General features: G+C 38.3%; 1 protein-coding gene across 1 annotated transcript in view; it reads right to left on the reverse strand.

Annotated features, from left to right (window-relative positions):
- The window catches only part of LOC118676808 (cell surface glycoprotein CD200 receptor 2-like), a 50,241-nt gene that overhangs the window by 11,684 nt on the left and 16,236 nt on the right, over positions 1 to 22,321 (reverse strand). The window contains exons 2-5 of the mRNA XM_036351297.1: positions 19,225 to 19,263; positions 13,093 to 13,137; positions 9,352 to 9,669; positions 8,986 to 9,234 (exon numbers count right to left, since the gene is read on the reverse strand). Coding sequence (XP_036207190.1) covers positions 8,986 to 9,234; positions 9,352 to 9,669; positions 13,093 to 13,137; positions 19,225 to 19,263 — 651 coding nt within the window. The remainder of the gene's footprint in view (positions 1 to 8,985; positions 9,235 to 9,351; positions 9,670 to 13,092; positions 13,138 to 19,224; positions 19,264 to 22,321) is intronic.

The raw sequence follows: 22,321 nt of genomic DNA on the forward strand, positions 1-22,321 counted from the left end.
CTATTTCTCTTACCCTATTCCTGTTTTAGATTTTCCCTATTCCTTCTTTTTAACCCCTAAAATTTCACCTTACTTATATATCTAATTTCCAATCCCCTGCTCTAAGTCCATACACACCTCTCTCTTCTGTTTCTTCACTATCCAAATTATTTTCTCTCTGTCATTTGTTGCTGTTTGCTTGATTGCTGATTATATTGGGGGTTTTTTATGTTTGTTTGTGAGATTGTTTCTCTTTTTCTTTTTGTTTTTCTGTTTGGTATTTGTTTATTTTTTGCTTCTGTTTTCCCTCGCCTCACTTGATATTTGTTGTTGTTCGTAGTTTGCATTCATCTCTAGGTACAGCGGGGCCTTGACTTATACGTGTCCCAACTAACGAGTTTTTTTGAGATATGAACCGTCTCTCAGCTGATTTTTTGCTTTGAGTTGCGAGCTAAAATTCGGGTTACGTATGAGCCAACTTCAGATACCCCACTGCTAGTTGACGCAGCAAACGTCACAGTGATTTGACATACAAGTAATTTGAGTTACGAGCTCCATCACAGAACGAATTAAACTCGTAAGTCAAGGCCCCACTGTATTTGTTGCTGGCATTTATTGGGATTAGTTGCTGTTCTATTGGAGTTTTCTCCCCATATAAATAGTTTATTCCCCTCTTTTATTTCATTCTCTTTCTTTTCTCTCTTACTTTTTTCCCTTTTCCCAATTTCATTTTTGCACTCCTTTTCTCTCTCTCTCTCTCTTTTTCTTTTTCTCTTCTTTCTTTCTTATCCCCTGATTCTCTTTTCTCTGGTGGTCACCTTTATTTGGGGTTATTAGTATCATGAATACATTTGTGTTTGGTGCCTTGTGCATTGTGCCTTGTTGTGTTGTATTTGTGCCTTTAAATAAACTCAGGAGAGAGAGAACTACACAACCAGACACCTGGAGAAGAGAGATTATTGGGAGACAAAGAAAGAGCCTGCATGTGAAAGAAAAGTAAGCATCACCAGAAAAGGAAGTAGAAGAAATGGAGGCAAGCAACCTGTCAGCGAAAGAACTCAGAGAAATGATCATAAGGTGGATGAAAAGAATGGAAGACAAATTCAACAATATGTGTAAGAACCAAAAGGAAATGAAGAAGAACCAAGAAGAAATGAAAAATGACATCACTGCTATAAAGTTCTCAATAGAAAGCATCAACACTAGACTAGAAGAAACAGAGGACTGCATCAGTGAGCTAAAAGACAAGGTAGGAAAAAATACCCAAGCAGAGCAGCTTCTAGAAAAAAGAATTAAAAAGCAGGAGGAGAGCCTAAGAGAACTTTGGGACAACAAAAAACGAAAAAAATCCACATAATAGGGGTGCCAGAGGAGAGGAAACTGAGCAAAGAATAGAAAACCTGTTTGAAGAAATAATGACAGAAAACTTCCCTGATATAGGGAAGAAAAAACTCACACAAATCTAAGAAGCTCACAGAGTCCCAAACAAAATGAACCCCAAAAGACCGACGCCAAGGCACATTATAATTAAATTGGCAAACACCAATGACAAAGTAAGAATCTTAAAAGTGGACAGAGAGAGACAGAAAGTTACCTACGAGGGATCCCCCATCAGACTAGCAACTGAATTCTCAACAGAAACACATCAGGCAAGAAGGGAATGGAATGAAATATACAAAGTCATGCAAAGCAAGGTTCTGAATCCAAGAATACTGTACCCAGCAAGGCTATCAATCAAAATTGAGGGTGAAATCAGGAGCTTCACAGACAAAAAAAAACTAAGGGAGTTTATTACCACCAAACCAGCAATGCAAGAAATGCTAAAGGGTCTACTGTAAAAAGACAAAATGGGAAACAAAGAAGGAACACAGGGGTAAAGAATAAAAATAACGACAAACAAGTACCTATCAATCATAACTTTAAGTGTGAATGGATTAAATTCCCCAATCAAAATACATAGGATAACTGAGTGGATAAGAAAACATGACCCACATATCTGCATTCTACAGGAAACCCACCTCACAAAAAGACGCACACAGACTCATGGTGAAGGGATGGAAAAAGGTTTTTCAAGTGAATGGAAATGAAAAAAAAAGCTGGGGTAGCAATGCTTATATCTGACAAATTAGATCTCAAAGTCAAGGACATAAAAAGAGATAAGGAAGGCCATTTCATAATACTAAAGGGAGCAATCCAACAAGAAGAAATAACTCTGGTAAACACATATGCACCCAATATAGGAGCACCCAAATACATTAAAAAACTTCTGGAGGATATCAAGGGAGAGATTGACAGCAATATAATCATAGTATGGGACGTTAATACCCCACTATCATCTTTGGAAAAATCCTCTAAACAAAAAATCAGCAAAGAAACATCAATCCTAAATGACTCACTAGATCAGATGGAATTAATTGACATCTTCAGAACATTTCACCCCATAGCCACAGAATATACATTCTTCTCAAGTCCACATGGGTCATTTTCAAAGATAGACCATATGTTGAGTCACAGGCAAAGTCTCTTCAAATTCAAGAAGATAGAAATCATATCAAGCATCTTCTTAGACCACAATGGCATAAAACTGGAAATCAACTACAATAAAAACAATCAAAAAAATCAAACACATGGAGACTAAATAGCATGCTATAAAACAATGATGGGCGTACCAAAGAGATCAAAGAAGAAATAAAAAACATGATGGCAACAAACGACAATGAAAACACAACAATCCAAAATCTATGGGACACAGCAAAAGCAGTCTTCAAGAGGGAAATTCATAGCTCTACAAGCCTACTGCAAAAACAAACAAACAAACAAACAAAAAAAAAACAACAAGAAACAATGGCAATAAATTACCTGACCCTACAACTCAAAGAGTTAGAAAAAGAGCAACAAGAAAAGCCCAGTGTAAGCAGAAGGAAGGAAATAATAAAGATCAGAGGAGATAAACGACGTAGATACCAAAACATACAATATAAAAGATCAACAAAACCAAGAGCTGGTTCTTTGAAAGAATAAACAAGATTGATGAACCTCTAGCCAGGCTCACCAAGAAGCAAAGAGAGAGGACCCAAATAAACAAAATCAGAAATGAAAGAGTAGAAATAACAACAGACCCACAGAAATACAAGGGATTGTTAAAAAATACTATGAACAACTCTGTTCCAACAAACTGGACAACCTGGGGGAAATGGACATATTCTAGAAAAATACAACCTTCAAAAACTAAGTCAGGAAGAATCCAAAAATCTCAATAGGTCAATAACTATGGAGGAAATTGAAGCAATAATCAAAAAGCTTCCAGCAAACAAAAGCCCAGGACCAGATGGCTTCACAGGGGAGTTTTACAAAATATTCAAGGAAGAACTAAAACCTATCCTCCTCACACTATTCCAAAAAAATCAAGAGGAAGGAACACTTCCAAGCTCTTTCTATGAAGCCAGCATCACCCTCATAACAAAACCAGACAAAGACAACACAATGAAAGAGAATTACAGGCCAATATCCCTCATGAACATAGATACCAAAATCCTCAACAAAATTCTAACAAATCAAATCCAGCAGTACATCAGAAAGATCATACAGCATGACCAAGTAGGATTTATCCCAGGGATGCAAGGATGGTACAATATCTGCAAATCAATAAACGTGATATATCACATAAACAAATTGAGAGATGAAAACCACATACTCATATCAATTGATGCAGAAAAAAAGCATTTGACAAAATCCAACACCCATTTTTTTTATAAAAACTCTCAGCAAGGTGGAAATAGAAGGATCATACCTCAACATAATAAAATCCATGTATGAAAAACCCACAGCCAACATCATACTCAATGGACAAAATCTAAAACCATTTCCCCTAAGAACAGGAACAAGACAGTGATGCCCAACCTCACCATGCCTGTTCAACATAGTACTGGAAGTATTAGCCATTGCAATTAGACAAGAAGAAGAAATAAAAAGGCATCCAAGTTGGAAAAGAAGAAGCAAAACTGTCCTTATTCACAGATGATCTGATATTGTACATAAAAAACCCTAAAGACTCCATCAAAAAACTATTAGACTTAATAAATGAATTTGGCAATGTAGTAGGATACAAAATTAACGCCAAGAAATCTATGGCATTTTTATACACCAATAGTGAACTTACAGAAAGAGAGACTAAAAAAGCAATTCCATTTACCATCACACCAAAAAAATTAAGATACCTAGGAATAAACTTAACTAAAGAGGTAAAAGACCTATATGCGCAAAACTACAGGACACTGAAAAAAGAGATAGAGGAAGGCATAAACAGATGGAAGAACATATCATGTTCACGGATTGCTAGAATCAACATCATTAAAATGTCCATACTACCCAAAGCAATCTATAGATTCAATGCACTCTCCATTAAAATACCAGCGGCATAATTCACAGATCTAGAAAAAACTCTCCAAAAATTCATCTGGAATAAAAAAAGACCCCGAGTAGCCACAGCTATCCTGAGAAAGAAGAACAAAGTAGGTGGGATCTCAATACCAGATTTCAAGCTGTATTACAAAGCCACTGCTCTCAAAACAGCCTGGTACTGGCACAAGAACAGACATATAGACCAATGCAATAGAATAGAGAACCCAGATATTGACCCAAACCACTATGCTCAATTAATATTTGACAAAGGAGTCATGAACATACAATGGAGTCAAGATAGTCTCTTCAATAATTGGTGTTGGGAAAATTGAACAGATACATGCAAAAAAAAAAAAATGAAACTAGACCACCAACTTACACCATACACAAAAATAAACTCAAAATGGATAAAGGACTTAAACATAAGATGGGAAACCATAAAAATACTAGAAGAATCCACAGGCAGAGAAATCTCAGACATATGCCAAAGCAATTTCTTCACTGATACTGCTTCTAGGGCAATGGAAACTAAAGAGAAAATAAACAAATGGGACTACATCAAAATAAAAAGCTTTTACACAGCAAAAGAAACCATCAACAAAACAACAAGAAAGCCCACTGTATGGGAGAACATATTTGCAAATGTTATCACTGATAAAGGCTTAATTTCCAACATTTACAGGGAACTCATACAACTTAGTAAAAGGAAGATAAATGATCTAATCAAAAAATGGGCAATGGACCTACATAGATACTTTTCGAAAGAAGACAGAAGGAAGGCCAAGAGACATGTGAAAACATACTCAAAGTCACTAATTATCTGAAAGATGCAAATCAAAACGACAATGAGGTACCATCTCACACCTGTCAGAGTGGCTATCATCAACAAATCAACAAACGACAAGTGCTGGTGAGGATGTGGAGAAAAGGGAACACTCGTGCACTACTGGTGGGAATGCAGACTGGTGTAGCCACTATGGAAGACAGTATGGAGTTTCCTCAAAAAGTTAAAAATGGAACTCCCATTTGACCCATGATCCACTTCAAGGAATATATCCCAAGAAACCAGAAACACCAATCAGAAAGGATATATGCATCCCTATGTTCACAGAAGAACAATTCACCATAGCTAAGATTTGGAAACAGCCTAAATGCCCATCAGCAGATGAATGGATTAGATAACTGTGGTACACAATGAAATACTATGCTGCTATAAAAAAGAAGGAATTCTTACCATTTGCAGCAGCATGGATGGGACTGGAGAGCATTATGCTAAGTGAAATAAGCCAGGCAATGAAAGAAAAATACCGCATGATCTCACTCATTTATGGAAAATAAAGAACATTATAACCTGATCAACGAAAAGATAGATACAGAGGCAGTAAAGCATCAAACAGACTGTCAAATTACAGCGGGAAGGCTGGGGAGTGTTGGGGAGGCGGGGAATGAGATCAACCGAAGGACTTGTATGCATGCATATAAGCACAACCAACGGACACAAGACACTGGGGGGTGGGGGAGATGAGGGCATGCGACAGGGGGTAGCGGAGGCTGGGGGAAGGTCAATGGGGAAAACAAAAAAGGAGATATATATATACTACTATGTGTAATACTTTAAACAATATATATATTAAGATTACCAGATTGCCCAGCAATCCCTCTTCTGGGTTTCTACCAGAAAACTTGAAAACATTTATTCACAAAGATATATGCACCCTGAGTTCATTGCAGTATTATTCACAGTGGCCAAGACATGGAGACAACCAGTGTCCTTCCATAGATAATTGAAGATGTGGTGCATATACTAGTATACAATGGAATACTACTCAGCCATAACGAAAGATGAAATACTGCCATACATGAATGGACCTTAAGAACACTATACTAAGTGAAATAAGTCAGTCAGAAAAAGCTAATAACCATGATTTTACTCATATGTAGGATATAAAACTTAAGCTCATAGACACAGTCAACAGTATGGTGGTTACTAGAAGGAAGGGGGTTGTAAAGGGTAAAGGAGGCAAAAAGGAAGATGATTTGACTTTGGGTGGTGGGTACACAATGCAAGATCATGTATCATAGAAATGTACACTTAAAACCTATATGATCTTATTAACCAATGTCACCTCAATAAATTTAAATAAATAAAATAAAATAACAAAAACAACATCCGTCTAAATCTGTGTTTAATCTTTGCTCAGTTTCAACTTCCAGTGCAGCTCTGGTTGGCTCCAGTCTCTAGTCAGCTATCTACTTGGACAGAAAATGGCCATGAAGGATCCAGTCTCGGTGAGAGCTCCACTTCCAGCTATAATAATTTATTTTTATTTTTATTTTTATTTTTTAATCCTCACCCGAGGACATTTTTCCATTGATCTTTCAGAAAGAGTAGAAGAGGGAGGGAAAGACAGAGAGAAACGTTGTGAAAGAAACACATTGATTGGTTGCCTCCTGCATGGGCACCGACAGGGCCGGGGAGGAGCCTGCAACTGAGGTACAGGCCCTTGACTAGAATTGAACCTGGGAACCTTCAGTCCACAGGCCAACATTCTATCAACTGAGCCAAACTGTCCAGGGCTCACCTATAATAATTTTTAATGAGAACTATAATAACAAGTATAATAGCTAATGTGTATTAATATAATAAATCAGCACTAACATTTATTAATATTAAATATTGTTCAAGGTCACACTGCTGATAAATGAGAAGCCATTTTATGCCAAAGGCTTTGCTCTGGAAAAATATGAGGATATGGACCTTATTTCATTTTTAATACCACTTTTAAACATATAAATAACATTAATACATACTTTGTGAATGCATTGATGAACTGGTTTCAGATGACAAAAGAGGGAGAAGGAAAACTTGTCTCTTACTAAATCAAGGTAACAAGGTTGTGACTGCTATAAGATGTTGTTCTTCAAGAACTGTGGTTCTGTGTTTTGACCTGATTAGTGGCTCTCTGAAGAAATGGCTCAGAAGTTTGCCCTGTTTCCCCTACCTTGGAAATATCTCAGGACTGAAAAAGTCTCCCTGATGGCATTTGTTAAAGCATTTTAAGACAAATATATAGCTACTTAGAGGAAGGCATACAAGATTGGGCAAGAAGCAGATACACCAAAAAAGCTTGGGAAGGAATAATCTGGATAAAGCTATAGATGGGAGACTAAGGACCTTGAAAAGCTGCCATGTACTAGTTTACTGGGGAACCTGATGGCCATCCACAAGCTCTCACCTCTGGCTGATATTCAGGCTCTGCACAAGCAGGAAGTGAGGGCTAATGCAGAGTTGTAAACTGCCTGGTAAATGTTGAAGGTCTAGCCTAACACACACACAAAGTCCATCTGCAAAAACTAGATTTTTAAAAAAAATCTATATGTTGAAGGGAATTACTGTCACATCACTACTTGACTGAAAAGCTAATAGAACAGAGACTTCAGAGGCCACACACAACAAAGACTAAAGATGTTTAAAAAAATTAGTTCAGAAAAGTCACTAACCAAACAAAAAGAACTATAACAAGCAGCAACAATAATCCGTGCAGAAAGAGAGAATCTTATTTCCAGAATTGTGATACTATAATGTTTAAAACCTTCAGTTTTCAACAAAAAATGTATGAGTCATACAAAAAAATCAAGAAAGTACAGCCAGAACCTCTCTCACATGTAGGGTCTCTGACTCTATCATGTACACTGTGTTTCCATAAATATGTATCTATCAAATATGGTTATTTTCTAAAAAGAAAAAAAAAAGTACAGCCAATGCGCACAAATAAGTAGAATCTGTTGCTAAAGAAACACTTTTTTCTTTTTACTATCAAAAGGATTTAAATAAACAATTTTAAATATGCTCAAAAAGCTAAAGAAAACTGTGCACAAAGCACTTGGGGAAACCAGGAGAATAATATCTCACCAGAGAATGTCAATAAAGAAATCTATACATATAAAACCCTAATATGCAAATAGACTGAACAGCAGAACAACTGGTCACTACAATGTGCACTGACCACCAGGAGACGCGCGTGGAACATGGCAGGTGTTGGCCACGGCAGGATGGTGGAGCCGGTGAGTGGGGGTGCCAGACTAAGGCGGGGCGCTGGTTGCTGTCATCAGGGAGAGCCTATGTGGGTTACTGAAAATTCTTTGTTCCCGCATGCCACGGTCCCGCCTGGTGCTTGTACCTGCTGCCAGCACTGGTCCCGCTTGCACCCACTGCTGGTGCCAGAGCCACTGCTTGCACCCACAACCATCAAAGATTATGAATGAAGCAAACACAAGGTAAAGAAAGATTGAACTCCTAAGTTGTAGATATTGTATACCAGAGAAATTACACTACTCAAGCCAATTTACTACTAGATAGAAGTGAACATTAAATTCTTTTTTATTTTAATTATTAAAGAATCTACCTCATTCTTTTAAAATATGGCTCCTTACAACAAATTCCTGCATTATTCTTCTAGCTATCCTGCTTACTTGGTGTAAGAGGAGATAACACAGAAGGTGGAGAGAACGTCCTTGAGAGGAATTCTCTACAAACTCCTTTTCCTTCTTACCACAACTCCTCTGAAAGAACGGAAAATCAAACACAAAACTAGAATTACTTACCTGGATTCAGCTCTATGGACCGACTCCAATTGCCAGTCTCATGGAAGACAGAGCAGGACACAATAGACACATTGCCATCTGCCCAGTGGCACGTGCTCTGGACAGTCACTGTGCCATTGCTCCAATATTCATACGCGGGGACGCAATCTCCCCCTGGGGTCCAGGAGATCCGGGCAGCCGGCCTCCCTGCAACTGCCTTGCACACCGCAGTTCTATTCTCGCTTTGAAACAGGGTCACCTCAGGGGCCACTGCAGAGATGAAGAAAGTGTTTTAGTCCTAACACATTAGACATGGAATTTAGCGAGATATTCCTTTAAGTCCAAAATCTGGTTTTCTGAAATACCACAATGCATAATGTTCCTTACCTAACACTTGGAGTTGATATTCATAAAAGAAATTCCCATCATGTGCTGCCACTATACACCTGTAATGCCCTTCATGAGTGATGGCCACTGGGTCAATCTGAAGGGCAGGAATCTGGTCGGGTCTGTTGAGCCAGGTCATTCTCTTGTCAGTGCAGTTTGTTTTTGAGATCCTATTTGTGTCTCTCCGTTGGGTTCTGATGCAGGGCGGCTTGTCTCCGAGGAATATTTCCCATGTTGTTATGATCACATTTGTCAACAGGATAGGAGAGCAAGAGAGCACAGCCTTTGTATCCACCAGTACAGGCAGGGAAATATCAACTGGACACACACACACACACACACACACACACACACACAGAATAAAAAAGAAAAACTTGGTAAGAAATTCACATGTTACATTTTCCACATCATATTACATAATGTTTTACTAGAACATTATTTTGCTGGTGGTCTTATTCCAAAAATATTAGACTTACATTGAAAAAAATTAAACATTACCAAAATACAAGGTGTCCCCCCCAAAAAAATGTATACATGATTTAACAGTTGACAACTCACTTTTCTCTCCTTTTCAGGTTTAATTGATTTGAAATAATGGGTGAAGCCAGACTATGTTTTGAACAAAGAAAATTTATCCTAAAGAGCCACTAGACTTTTTTTAATAGAGATACATAAAAGATAAAGTTTACAGTACAAAACCTGCAACAGTCGATGAATTGTGGGCACACAAATACCGAACTGAATTATTCTTTTTTTAAAATACTATCTAAATATTTGTGTATTATTATCCATCTCCTAACTCAATGACTGCCCATCAGCAGATGAGTGGATTAGAAAACTGTAGTACATCTACACAATGGAATACTACGCTGCTGTAAAAAAGAAGGAATTCTTACCATTTGCAACAGCATGGATGGAACTAGAGAGCATTATGCTAAGGGAAATAAGCCAGTCAGTGAAAGATAAATACCACATGATCTCACTCATTTGTGGAATATAACGAACTAAATGATTCTTTTTTAAAATATATATATATTTCATTGATTTTCCACAGAGAGGAAGGGAGAGAGACAGAGAGTCAGAAACATCGATGAGAGAGAAACATCGATCAGCTGCCTCCTGCACACTCCCCACTGGAGATGTGCCTGCAACCAAGGCACATGCCTCCAACCGGAATCGAACCTTGGACCCTTCAGTCCACAGGCCGATGCTCTATCCACTGAGCCAAACCAGCCACGGCTAAATGATTCTTTATGTTTGTGATTCCATTGCTTCGCATTATTAGCAGTGCCTAGACCAGAAAAGTCACCAGTTGAAAACAAGCATTGACAAAAAAAACTATTCCCTTCTGTAGATACTTCTAAATTCTGAAATTGAGCTGTATGTTAATAAACACTGATTATATAATCAGTCAAGGTGTGTATACATTTTTGGGATGCACTGTATATATAACATATTAAACCTAATCCAAAGATTAACTCATTTTCTCCTATACTAGTATTATGTATTATTAGTTAAACAGTATGAATTATATATGTGAACACATTTTTAAGTATTTTTAAATTAATTCAGGTGTTTTGATATCCATGGAAAAAAACAAGAAAACTCATTTCTCAACTAAAAGACAATGATAATGAATCTTTTGGTCAGAGATTATTATATTTATTATATATCTCATATTTCCTGGGGTAGAAAATGGAATAACTAATGATGTGGTTGTTTCCTTCTAAGGTTTGATGAGAGAGAATAAATCAGTAATAACAAATCTAAAAGCCCATCCCTAAGGGTGACACTTCAGGCAAAAATAAATATGGAAGGTAAATGGTATTAAAAATAATAAGATGGCATTCAGTTTGAGCAAGCTGGGAAAATTTTAAGTTTTTTACTTTTATGTGGAGAACCAGAAAGTCAGCAAAACTAACAGATTCTTCTTTCCTTCCTTCTCAGTTATACAGACTATCAAAGAGATCAACTATAAACTTGTCTCACAGATTTTGTTACCATATAATCACTCTAATAATGAGGATTCAATATAGAAGTTGACTCTTTTTCTCCATCTTTTGAAGTAAAAATTGATTCCTGCAACCTACAAGTATTTCCCAGCGTGGAATCTCACATTTTCCCCATAAATTGACATAATGTGTCCATGACTGGTAGGGGTTTGCTAGGTATACCTGTTACACCTCACCTGTAACAATGATGCCCGTAATTTCATCATTTTTAGCATGAACTGTACGGTAGGGCAAAATTTTTATGTGAGTGAAGCTTGCTTGTGCTAAACTCTGCATTAATCTCTCTCCTCTGTTGGTGTCACCTGCCTTTTCTGTGATGTACTCAAGCCTTTGAATTTCACAGCCAAATAAAGATCACTTAACTAGATGAGGAAGAGGGGGGATTTAAAGCAGATCTGAAAGGCAGTTAAATATTAAATTTAAAGAGACATTTATTTCAGTCCCAAATCTGATTATCTGAAATGCCACAATGTACAATGTTTCTTACCTAACACTTGGCTTGTTGGGAACCACTAGAGTTAGATGTCGGTAAGCTACATGTGCACAAGGGAAAGATGCTGAAGATAAAACCAGAAAGAAAAGAGACTGGTGAGGAGGCAAGTTTGAAGGCTTCTTAATTTCTCAGGAGTTTGAACTTTAGCTTGTAAACATTATAAGGCTTTAATGGTTTTTGCCTAATATTTATCCTCAAGATCTGATTCTATTTGTTTAAAGAAAGTACTAGGTAATCATATAAACATATGAATTTTAACAGGGCCAAGTACCCAAAGTATTAACTCAAATGGCGAGGAATCTAAGCATAGTAAGTATTCTATGTTCTTTCACCTTCCACCATGCTACAACTTTAAGTCAATCACCCTTCTCCTTTATAATGATAGTTCTTATGGAAATGCTATAATTTTATCTTTTCTCTATCATTCTTTTTTCTATAGTTTGCCCACGGCTGGTCTAGATACTACAAAGGCTCCTAATTCTATCTCTGTCTCAAAACTCTCCTGTCTTCAATTCATACCTTACATTGCAACTAGGCACATTATTCTATGCACAGATGTAATTCACTCAACTCTAACATCCTTCAGAGATCTCTCCCTGCTTGAAGAAAACATTTAAATGCCTTTGCTTTTCTTTGAAAGCCCTCTTTTCCAAAATTACTTATCTTTCAAATCCAATCACTCCCTACAGTGTCCCCCCACTTCATGTCTGTTGTACTAGTAACACTCCTTACTCTAGTGTTTCTCTTCAGAATGTGTAAATCTTTTGACTTTTTTATTTTAATACTCCTTTTCCTTTAAGACTCAGTTCCCCTGTGAAGATTTCTCTGACCCTAGGTGCTCACAGCTCCCTCCTCTAGACTTCAGGCACACTTGATATGACAGCTGTGCCCATTTCTGTGAACCCCCATAAAATTGAGCTCCCTGAGGGCTTTCTCATAGTCTTACGCATCTTGCTCATCTTTGTGTTCCCTGAAGAGCCTAGAACAGTGCCTGATAGAGCAAGATCCATAATTTTCAAATGGAATTTAACTGCTTTGGGGATGAAGGGGCAGGTTCATTCAGGATCCCTCACCCCACAGCATTCAGATCAGCATATTCTTCAGCTAGGCACAAGGCTGGCCCTCAGACCAGACCATCAACTAAAATGTTTATAAGAAAGTTCAATACTCCATCCCTTCAGAACAGGTCTCTAGGCGAATAAATACAAACACACACACAAAAATAACATATATTACCTTCTACAGGAGGTTCCAGTGAAGAGTTCCAGTTTCTAGATGAAGCTAGGAAAATATTCAGGTAAATGAAATCAATTTTAGGTACTTAAATGAAGGAAGCCATTGTTTCTCCACTAAAATTTATGTGCAACATGATAGAATATGAGTTAACCATAACTAACTTACATTAAAAGCCGTGCAAAACAGCCTTGGCTGGGTGGCTTAGTTGGTTGGAGTGTCATCCCATACACCAAAAGGTTGTGGGTCTGATTCCTGTTCAGGACACATACCTAGATTTTGGGTTAGTTCCCCCATACAGGCACATACAGGAAGCAACTGATTGATGTTTCTCTCTCCCTCTTCCTCTTCTCTCTCTAAAATCAACAGAAACATATCCTCAGGGGGGGATTTTAAAAATAAATACATAATCTTTTTAAAAAAGTATTGCAAAACAAATGAGTTGTTCCATCATTAAATGAAAAAAATATGTTAACATCTTAAAGTTACTTTCACAAGCTATTAATCAATGATTTTCCACTTATGAAACACCTTCTTTTGTACTTGACTACTATTTTTTGTATGAGGTAAACCTGCCTCCACCCCTTCCCTAGCACAATAGATTTGCCTATCAGGGGCACCCCAAGTGAGCAATCCTTTCTCCAGACACCACTCCTGATTAAAATTGTTTGGCCCAGTGGTGGGCACCTCACCTACCTGAACAAATTAGAGTACTTCCTCAAGAATTTTGGACCAGAACTAAGAAGAATGGTTCATTCTTCTTCCTTCCCCATTTTTTCTACTCTGGTGGTTAATTTTATGTCAACTTGGCTAGGCCATGGTTCACAGATATTGAGTCAAACATTACTCTAGATGTTTCTGTGAAGACACTTTTAGATGAGATTAACACTTAAGTCAGTAAACATTCAGTAAAGCAAATTAGTCTCCATAATGTGGGTAGGCCTCATCCAACCAGTTGAAGGACTTAAAAAAAGACTGACCTGGGAAAGGGAGTTTGGCCAGCAGACTGCCTTCAGACTTGAACTGAAACTCTTTCCTGGCCCACCCTGCAGATTTTGGACTTGCCAAGCTTCTATAATCAAATGAGTCAATTCCTTAAAATAAATCGTTCTTTCTCTCTCCCTCCACATGCACACACACATACACACACATACAATCCTGTTGTTCTGTTTCTCTGAGAAACCCTGACTAATATATCTACTTTGGCAAGAGGAAAATAGAAGCAGAGGAGGGCCAACCAGGAGAGAGAGAGAGAGAGAGAGTCTTTACCTAGCTAAAATTTCTAATTCCATAGTTCCAAGACCCCTATGCATATTTTCCTTTGGGTTTTATAGTTTCAGACAATCAAAGTAGTCCTAATCTAGTTCAACTTTGATTCTGTAAACCTTGTGTTTTGCAGCAAAGATTTTTTAAAGTATTTCTTATTATTTAAGGGCCTAAAAAAAAGTTCTTCCTGTGCGTTTAACCACTCAATAAGCATTTACCAGTCCTTTGCTTATAAAAATATACTCTTGCTTCCCATTCTAATTTTGTACCCAGATCTACCACATTTTAAAATAAACAAAGAAATTCGGTAAAGAGCTTAGAAATGAGCAGCAACAGGCCTCTGAAATAATTTGGCTTTTTCTAGTCAGCTGTAATTGGCTTGGGATGAAGGCAGCCTATTTTTGAGATTCTATTATATTTAGTTCATATTAGGCTCAAGAATCTGTTCCAGAAACAGATAAGAGGTCAGAGCTGACCTCAGAGGGCTTAACCAGATCAAGCTATGACTTAGATATTGCTAAAGCTCTAAAATCCATAGCACGAAATATAGCTTAGCCTTCCAGACCTCTCCCATCCTACCGCACCCAGCTTCCAATGGTTCTGGGGTCTGTCAGTTTCTTCCATTTTCAAATTCACCACCAACCAAGACTGTGTGTTTGTAATGGAAGAAAATTAGGATGTGGGTACTTTTGATGATGGTATAGTTGGAGTTGCTATTTGGAAGTATCAAGAGGAAATTTTAAAGTTTTATTAGGAATAAGGGGTATACGTAAGGTGGGGTAAGAGCCCTGGAAGAGAAAAATCAGGATCTGCAACATTTCCATAGAGGGCTATAACGTAAGCATCTGAGGCTTTGCGGTCCTTATGGTCTCTGTTGTAAGTATTCAACTCTGCTGTTGCCTCAAGAAAGCAGCCACATATAATGCTTAAACAAATAGGTGTGGCCTTGTTCCAATAAAGTTTTATTTACATTGTTTTGTTGGTAATAAATTTCTTTTTTATATATGTTTTTATTGATTTTTTTTAGAGAGAGAGAGAGAGAGAGAGAGAGAAAGAGAGGGGGATAGAGAGATAGAAACATCAATGAGAGAGAAACATTGATCAGCTGCCTCCTGCATGCCCCTTACTGGGCATCCAGCCAGCAACCCAGGCATGTGCTCTGACCAGGAATTAAACCAGTGACTTCCTGGTTCATGTTTCAATACTCAACCACTGAACCATACCAGATGAGCTAAATTCTTATTTTTTTAATTAAAAAATTTTAATGTTGACATAATTGCAAGTGTCCCCCTTTTCACCACACTTTGTGGCTGGCTGGATTTTGCCTATGGGCCATAGTTTGCTGACTCTTGATTTAAAATATGGTGTTTTGTTTGTTCTAACTTCTTGCATTTACCACAATTTAAAACAATAAACACCTATTGAACATTCTATTTTCTCCTGCTTACTTTGCCTTTTAAAAATAAACTAAATCTCTATTAACAAATTCTTCCTCAAATTAAATAAATTTCCTATTCTGTTTTTGCCATAACTAGCAACTTCCCCCCTCCCTTCCTGCCATCCTTCCCGTACCCTACGTGAAGTGTGCCAAGGATGGAGAGCACCAAGTAGGGTTCCCATGAAGAGAAAACTACAATGTGCCCTGCTCCATGCCCAGCTAGGGTAGCTGTCTGGCGAGCAAGAGATGGCAGCCCTGATAGACAAAGGTTACTGTAGTAGATGAGGGTTTTCTCTTGTGGCATTTGGACTCTACAGCCCTGAGAACTTCTGTCTATTTTAAAGGCATAGGCTCTTGTCAATAGAAAGTTCAAAAACTCTGCCTTAATTGATGTCTTTAAAGGGATATTTAAATTTTTTTCTTCTATCCTTTGGATTTTACTTCATATGCCCCATAGAAATTGTTATTTTAGTGAAAAAGCAAATATCCTTCATGCTCTAAACCAGTGGTTCTCAACCTTCCTAATGCCGTGACCCTTTAATACAGTTCCTCATGTTGTGGTGATCCCCAACCATAAAATTATTTTCGTTGCTACTTCATAACTGTAATTTTGCTACTGTTATGAATCGTAATGTAAATATCTGATATGCAAGATGTATTTTCATTGTTACAAATTGAACATAATTAAAGCATAGTGATTAATCACAAAACAATATGTAATTATATATGTGTTTTCTGATGGTCTTAGGCAACCCCTGTGAAAGGGTCATTCAACCCCCAAAGGGGTCGCGACCCACAGGTTGAGAACCGCTTCTCTAAACTATTAGGTTGTAGGCACTTCAATGGATTCTCATTTTAGCAAACTTGTCTTGGAATGTTGGAAATTTGGGCACATTAGTTCTTAGCAGATGTGCCTAATATGTGTCCGGAAACTAATAGGAGTCTGTTACAAGAGCCTGGTTTGCAATAAGTGGTGTCTTCATGATTGACTTGAATGAAGTCTTCAAACATTTTGAGTTTCAGTGATCTCCCAGGGGGATGGAATGTGGGCAAAACCTTCTGCTTAATAAAGGTTTTCCAGTGAGTGGAGACCCATAGAGAAATCTTCCTCTCAACCCAGATACCAAATCCTCCTACAATCAAGCAAAATCCACCTCCTTCCAAAGCATACCCTGAGAAGGAAAATCAATAAATTAGCCTTGTAACTTCTCATACCAGAGATAAAACTCACAAGTTAAAATGTACTCTTAAGTGTGCAAACATGATTGTTTTTAGAAGAGAAAAAAAATCATGCTTATTTCCACAAATATTCCTCTGATTATTTTTATAATGTTAGATATGCTTTTTACACTTCATTAGTTGTTAATATATGAGTTCTTTAGTTTTGTTGTCTCTATTGGCAGCTAGTTGCTATAGATACCAATTTCATATCAAGTATCATGACTTGATTGAAAATATAAAGTGTCCTTCTTGCTCAGTCTTGTTTGAAGTTTTGTCTACAGTACCAAAGTAGTACAACAAACATTCAAAGTTTCTGATTAGTGCTCCTGTTTTCTTTCTTTAATTTCTTCATATGAAATCAAATTTTCTTTCAAATTTATAAAGATTATAGTTTTATATTATTAACATCAGAAGTCTAATTAACTCTTTCACAATGTACATATACAGGGTGTCAAAAAAGTATATACACTGTAACAGTTGATAGCTCAATTTTGAAAATGAAATGTAGCTTAATAAATACTCCTTTTTAAATTAAATCTTTATTGTTGAAAATACTACATATGTCTCCCTTTCCCCCCTCATGTGCCCCTTCTAGCTAAACACTGTCTTTATAATTATTCAAAGTGTGTGTATACATTTTGTGGGGACACCCTAGGGGACACCCTATATATAGACTGAAACAAATGTTAATTGTGCTTTCTAAAAGATATTTATAGTAGAAAAGTAACTTAATTACTTATACTCATTTCTTTGGGCTGCCTTAACATAGGGTATCGCCAAAAAATGTATACACACTTTGAATAATTATAAAGGCAGTGTTTATTAAAATGCATTTCATTTTCAAAATTGAGCTATCAGCTGTTAAAGTGTATATATTTGGGGGGGGGGAGGGGTTATACCCTGTATATATAACTGCAAATTTGATCACTTAAAACAACAGAAATGTATTCTCTAATATTTCTGGAAGCCAGGAGTCTGACATCAAGGAATCCTTCCTTGCTTCTTTCAGGTTTTGGTCACTGCCAAAACTCCTTGGTGTTCCTGGGTTTATAGACATATTAATTCAGTTTCTATCTCACTTCACATGACTTTCTTCCCTGTGTCTTCTCTTTTAAGGACATGGGCCATGGACTTAAGGCCCACTCTAATTCAGGATGATCACATCTCAAGATCTTTTAGTTAATTTTTCAAAAATTCTTTTTCAAAATTGAGCTATCAGCTGATAAAGTGTGTATACTTTTTGTGGGGGACATCCTGTATATATAACTGCAAACATTCACAGGTTCCAGGGGGACAAATCTTTTGGGGGCCACCATTCAATCCACAACATTCATGCATTATCTGCACCCCTAAGATTTATAGTTTATATAGTTACCTTACTTATTTTATCCTGTAGTTGATTTTAAATATAGTTTATTCTGTAATTTTTCTAGATCACAATTGAGTATAATTTAAAAAGATATTTACTGAGTCCAAGAATGTATTGTGCAATCATTGGAATTATTTTTTCATGAAATTCTTAATGTAACATCACAAAAATAACTTTTTAAAATACAAAGAAAAAGTTAACTATAATGGCAAACAAAAGTTTGGGAGAGTGTACGGCTAGGTAAGGGGTACAGAAAATATATTACTAACATCTACTAAGACCTATTTTTAAAAGAATTTTAGAGTAATAACTTCTGTTTTAAAAATTGAATGAAAAATATTTTGAAAATTGTTTTACTCACTGAACACGTTCTCAAAATAGTATTAAATAAGCACAGAAATAATTTCAGAATGAAAAATGTACCAAAAATTTTACACATAAGCAGTTTTTCTTAAATCCTTAATGGAGGATATGTTTTTATTGAATATTTTAGAGAGAAAAGGAAGGAAAGAGAGAAAAACATCAATGTGAGAGAGAAATATCGATCAATCAATTGATCAATTGCCTCCTGTACAATCCCGACTGAGCACTGAACTGCAACAGAGATTTGAGCCCTAACCAGAATCAAACCTGAAACCTTTTGTGTATAGGATGATGCTCCAAGTAACTGAACCACCTGGCCAAGACAAAAAAGCAATATTTTGTTTAGACAATACAGTCTATAAATGCATATACAATAATTCAAACTCCAAAACTGTAAAACCTATTACAGTCATCAAGTACTCTCTTATTAGAATTATCATTAAAAAATGAGCATTACCCAAACTGCAATTGTTCTTACCCAGTTGCTGTATTGAGTTGCTTGATGCACTTACTCGCTCTGAAATGGGGTGAAGAGAGAAATATATATATTAGCATTTAATTTTCTAATTAAAACCACGTTTCTTCACATTCTTGAAGCCATCTTTGGATTGCAGTTGCCAATGAAAACACAAATTATGAAAGACAAACAAAAGTCTTAAAAAATGTACCCCAGTATGAACTTGTGACCAGATCTTTCTGCCTATTTGTTATACTCCCACTTTAGGCCCAAAATGCTTCTCACTATTTCCTGTCTTGATATTCAAATCAGAGTATTTCTTCTCCCAGGCTTATATGCATTTAGTCTATCTCTGGATAAAAGAGTTTTATTATCTACTACAGACTCTTTAGGAACCAGTGCCTAGTAAGAAAAAGTTTAGAAGGTCTTTGTTGATTACATACTGGCATGAAACAAAAAAGAATTTTCCTAAATATTGTTAAAGAAAATTATTGTTAATTTTCCTAAATATTGAAATCACATTATGTGAACAACTATCTATCAACTTCAAATTTAATAAGGCAAACTCAAATTGGGAATTGCTATAAACATATTTTGAGTTGCAACTAATTGCAAACTACTTGCTAGACATAGAAACACCATAGTAAATAATACCTCTTCTCCCCAAGAGCTCAAGATCCAGGCAAGGAAGCTGCTATTTTAAAAAGACAGAAACCATGCCATCTTGAATGAGACAGCTGCTCTGACTAGGAGCCCAGCCTCACCACCATCCAGACTGGCTTCAGACTCCACCCTCTACCCTACAACCACTCTGGCCAAAGACCTGCTACCTCAGCTACAGAACTATGAACACCGGGACTCCAGCCTCCCTGGTCATGGGCTCCTGTGGACCCTGGAGTGAGCTCCCCTCCCACTGGCCTGCCGCTTCAACCCTAGGCCCCACGTGGTGACTGAGCCCTCCATTGAGTCTCGTAGTGCATGACCCTCCTGCCAAGCCCTCTGCTTCAGCCACAGGCCTTGTGTGACTCAGTGTCTGGACCCTTTGGTGAGAGCAAAAATGGGGAGACAAAGAAACAACCCCTAAAGAAAAGAAAAGGCTGTCACCAGAAAAGGAACTAAAAGAAAGAGAGGCATGCAATATGTCAGAAAACAAACTTAGAGTAAGGGTCATACAATTCCTAAACCAGCAGGATGAGAAAATCAACAACTTATGTAAGAACCAAGAGGAAATAAAGAATGATATCTTAGCTAATAAAAGAGTAATATGCAAATTAACCATCACTCCGCAAAAAAGATGGCAGCACCCATAGCCACAAGATGGGGGCGCCCAGTCCCTCTCAACCCCGCCGGAGTCCCCCAATCCGGGGGAGGGGGCAGCCACTGAGAGCCAGCAGCATGAGCAGCCTGACTGAATGCTGCCCAGAGGCCCTCCTGACCCTTTATAAAAAAAAACAAAAACAAATTCACTGCCCACAGAGTGATCCCCACACACAAACCTGCAGCCTCAGGGTCTTAGCCTCGGAAGTGCCCACATCCCCACAGAGCGATCCCTTCCCAGCGGCAGCCTCAGGGTCTCAGCCTTGGAACCTTGTGCAGCCCCACAAAGTGATCCCCCACACACACACCCCTGCAGCCTCAGAAGTGACCCCCTCCCAGCAGCAACCTCGGGGTCTCAGCCTCAGAACCTTGCACACCCCCATGGAGTGATCCCCCCCACACACACACACCTGCAGCCTCAGGGTCTCAGCTTTGGAAGCTCCATGCCCCCATGGAGAAACCCCCTTCCAACAGCAGCCTCAGAACCTTGCACACCCCCACTGAGTGATCCCACACACATACTTGCAGCCTCAGGATCTCAGCCTCGGAAGCACCCACGCCCCCACAGAGTGATCCCCTCCCAGCAGCAGCCTCGGGGTCTCAGCCTTGGAGCCTTATGCATCCCCACAGAGTGATTCCCCCCCCACACACACACACACCTGCAGCCTCAGGGTCTCAGCCTCAGAAGCGCCCATGCCCCCAAGGAGCGATCCCCTCCCAGTGGCAGCCTTAGGGTTTCAGCCTTGGAACCTTGCACATCCCCATGAAGTGATCCTCCCCCCACACACCTGCAGCCTCAGGGTCTCAGTCTCAGAAATGTCAGCGGCCGCCCCTGGCGAGTGATCCTGCCCCACTGGCAACATCGGGGAGTCAGCCTCAGAATTTCCCTTGCCCCCAGCCGAGTGATTGGAATGTGTGTGTGTATGGGGGGGGGGAGGGGGAGGGTATCTGGGAAAATCTGCCCAGCAAACTTCTCCCATTGGGCAGAAACTTGTGACCGGGTTAGGGAGGTAAATGGGTTTTGTTTAAAATCTTTACAAACCGCAAAGGAAAACCCTGAGGGAGGGTTTCACATCAAAAGTAATTTGTAACTAATTTCTGAAGGTAAACTGCTACATTGCAGTTACATTACTGGAGAGTACCCAGTGTTCCGGAGGTCTCCGCAGCGGTGGTGCAGGCACTCCCCGCCCTAGTTCCTCAGCACCAAAGGCTGGGATTGAGCTCACCCAGGAAGGCCTTTTCCTCTACAGTTTTCACCAAGGCAGAGAGGTTTTGTAGAAATGAGTAAGAAGTGCCCACACACAAGTCCTAAAGATGCCAGGGCCGGCAGAAATAATAAACAAATGGGGAAAAGAGCAAAACCAGAAACACCACCAATCCCAACATAGATCATTTTTTTTCTTCAGATGACAGTGTGTTCCCATCTTCTTTGTCTTCTGGAAGCAAGACAGATTCAAGTACTGACAATTCTACCAAGGGAAAAGTTAAAGGAAAGAGAGGACAGAAAAGGAATAAAAGGAGAAAAGAAAGGACAAAAGATGAAACATCAAGAAAAATAAAGAGAAGGAAAAAAGGAGGAAACAACCACATTATATCATCTTTCCAAGGTCTCATGAAATTCCTATTTAAGGAATTTATTTTATGACACTTTTAGTTTGCGTTTACATTTTAACTGGTTTGTCAAAACCACAGCAGGTACAGTGTCCAATATGTTAAAGAAAAAACCCTATCTAATAAAGAGGGAATACGCAGGGGAGGGCAATTGGGGATGATCGGGCCGGCAGGGGAGCAGTTAGGCATT

The sequence above is a fragment of the Myotis myotis genome, unplaced genomic scaffold (assembly GCF_014108235.1).
Source record: "Myotis myotis isolate mMyoMyo1 unplaced genomic scaffold, mMyoMyo1.p scaffold_m19_p_2, whole genome shotgun sequence".
Taxonomy (NCBI): Eukaryota; Metazoa; Chordata; class Mammalia; order Chiroptera; family Vespertilionidae; genus Myotis; species Myotis myotis.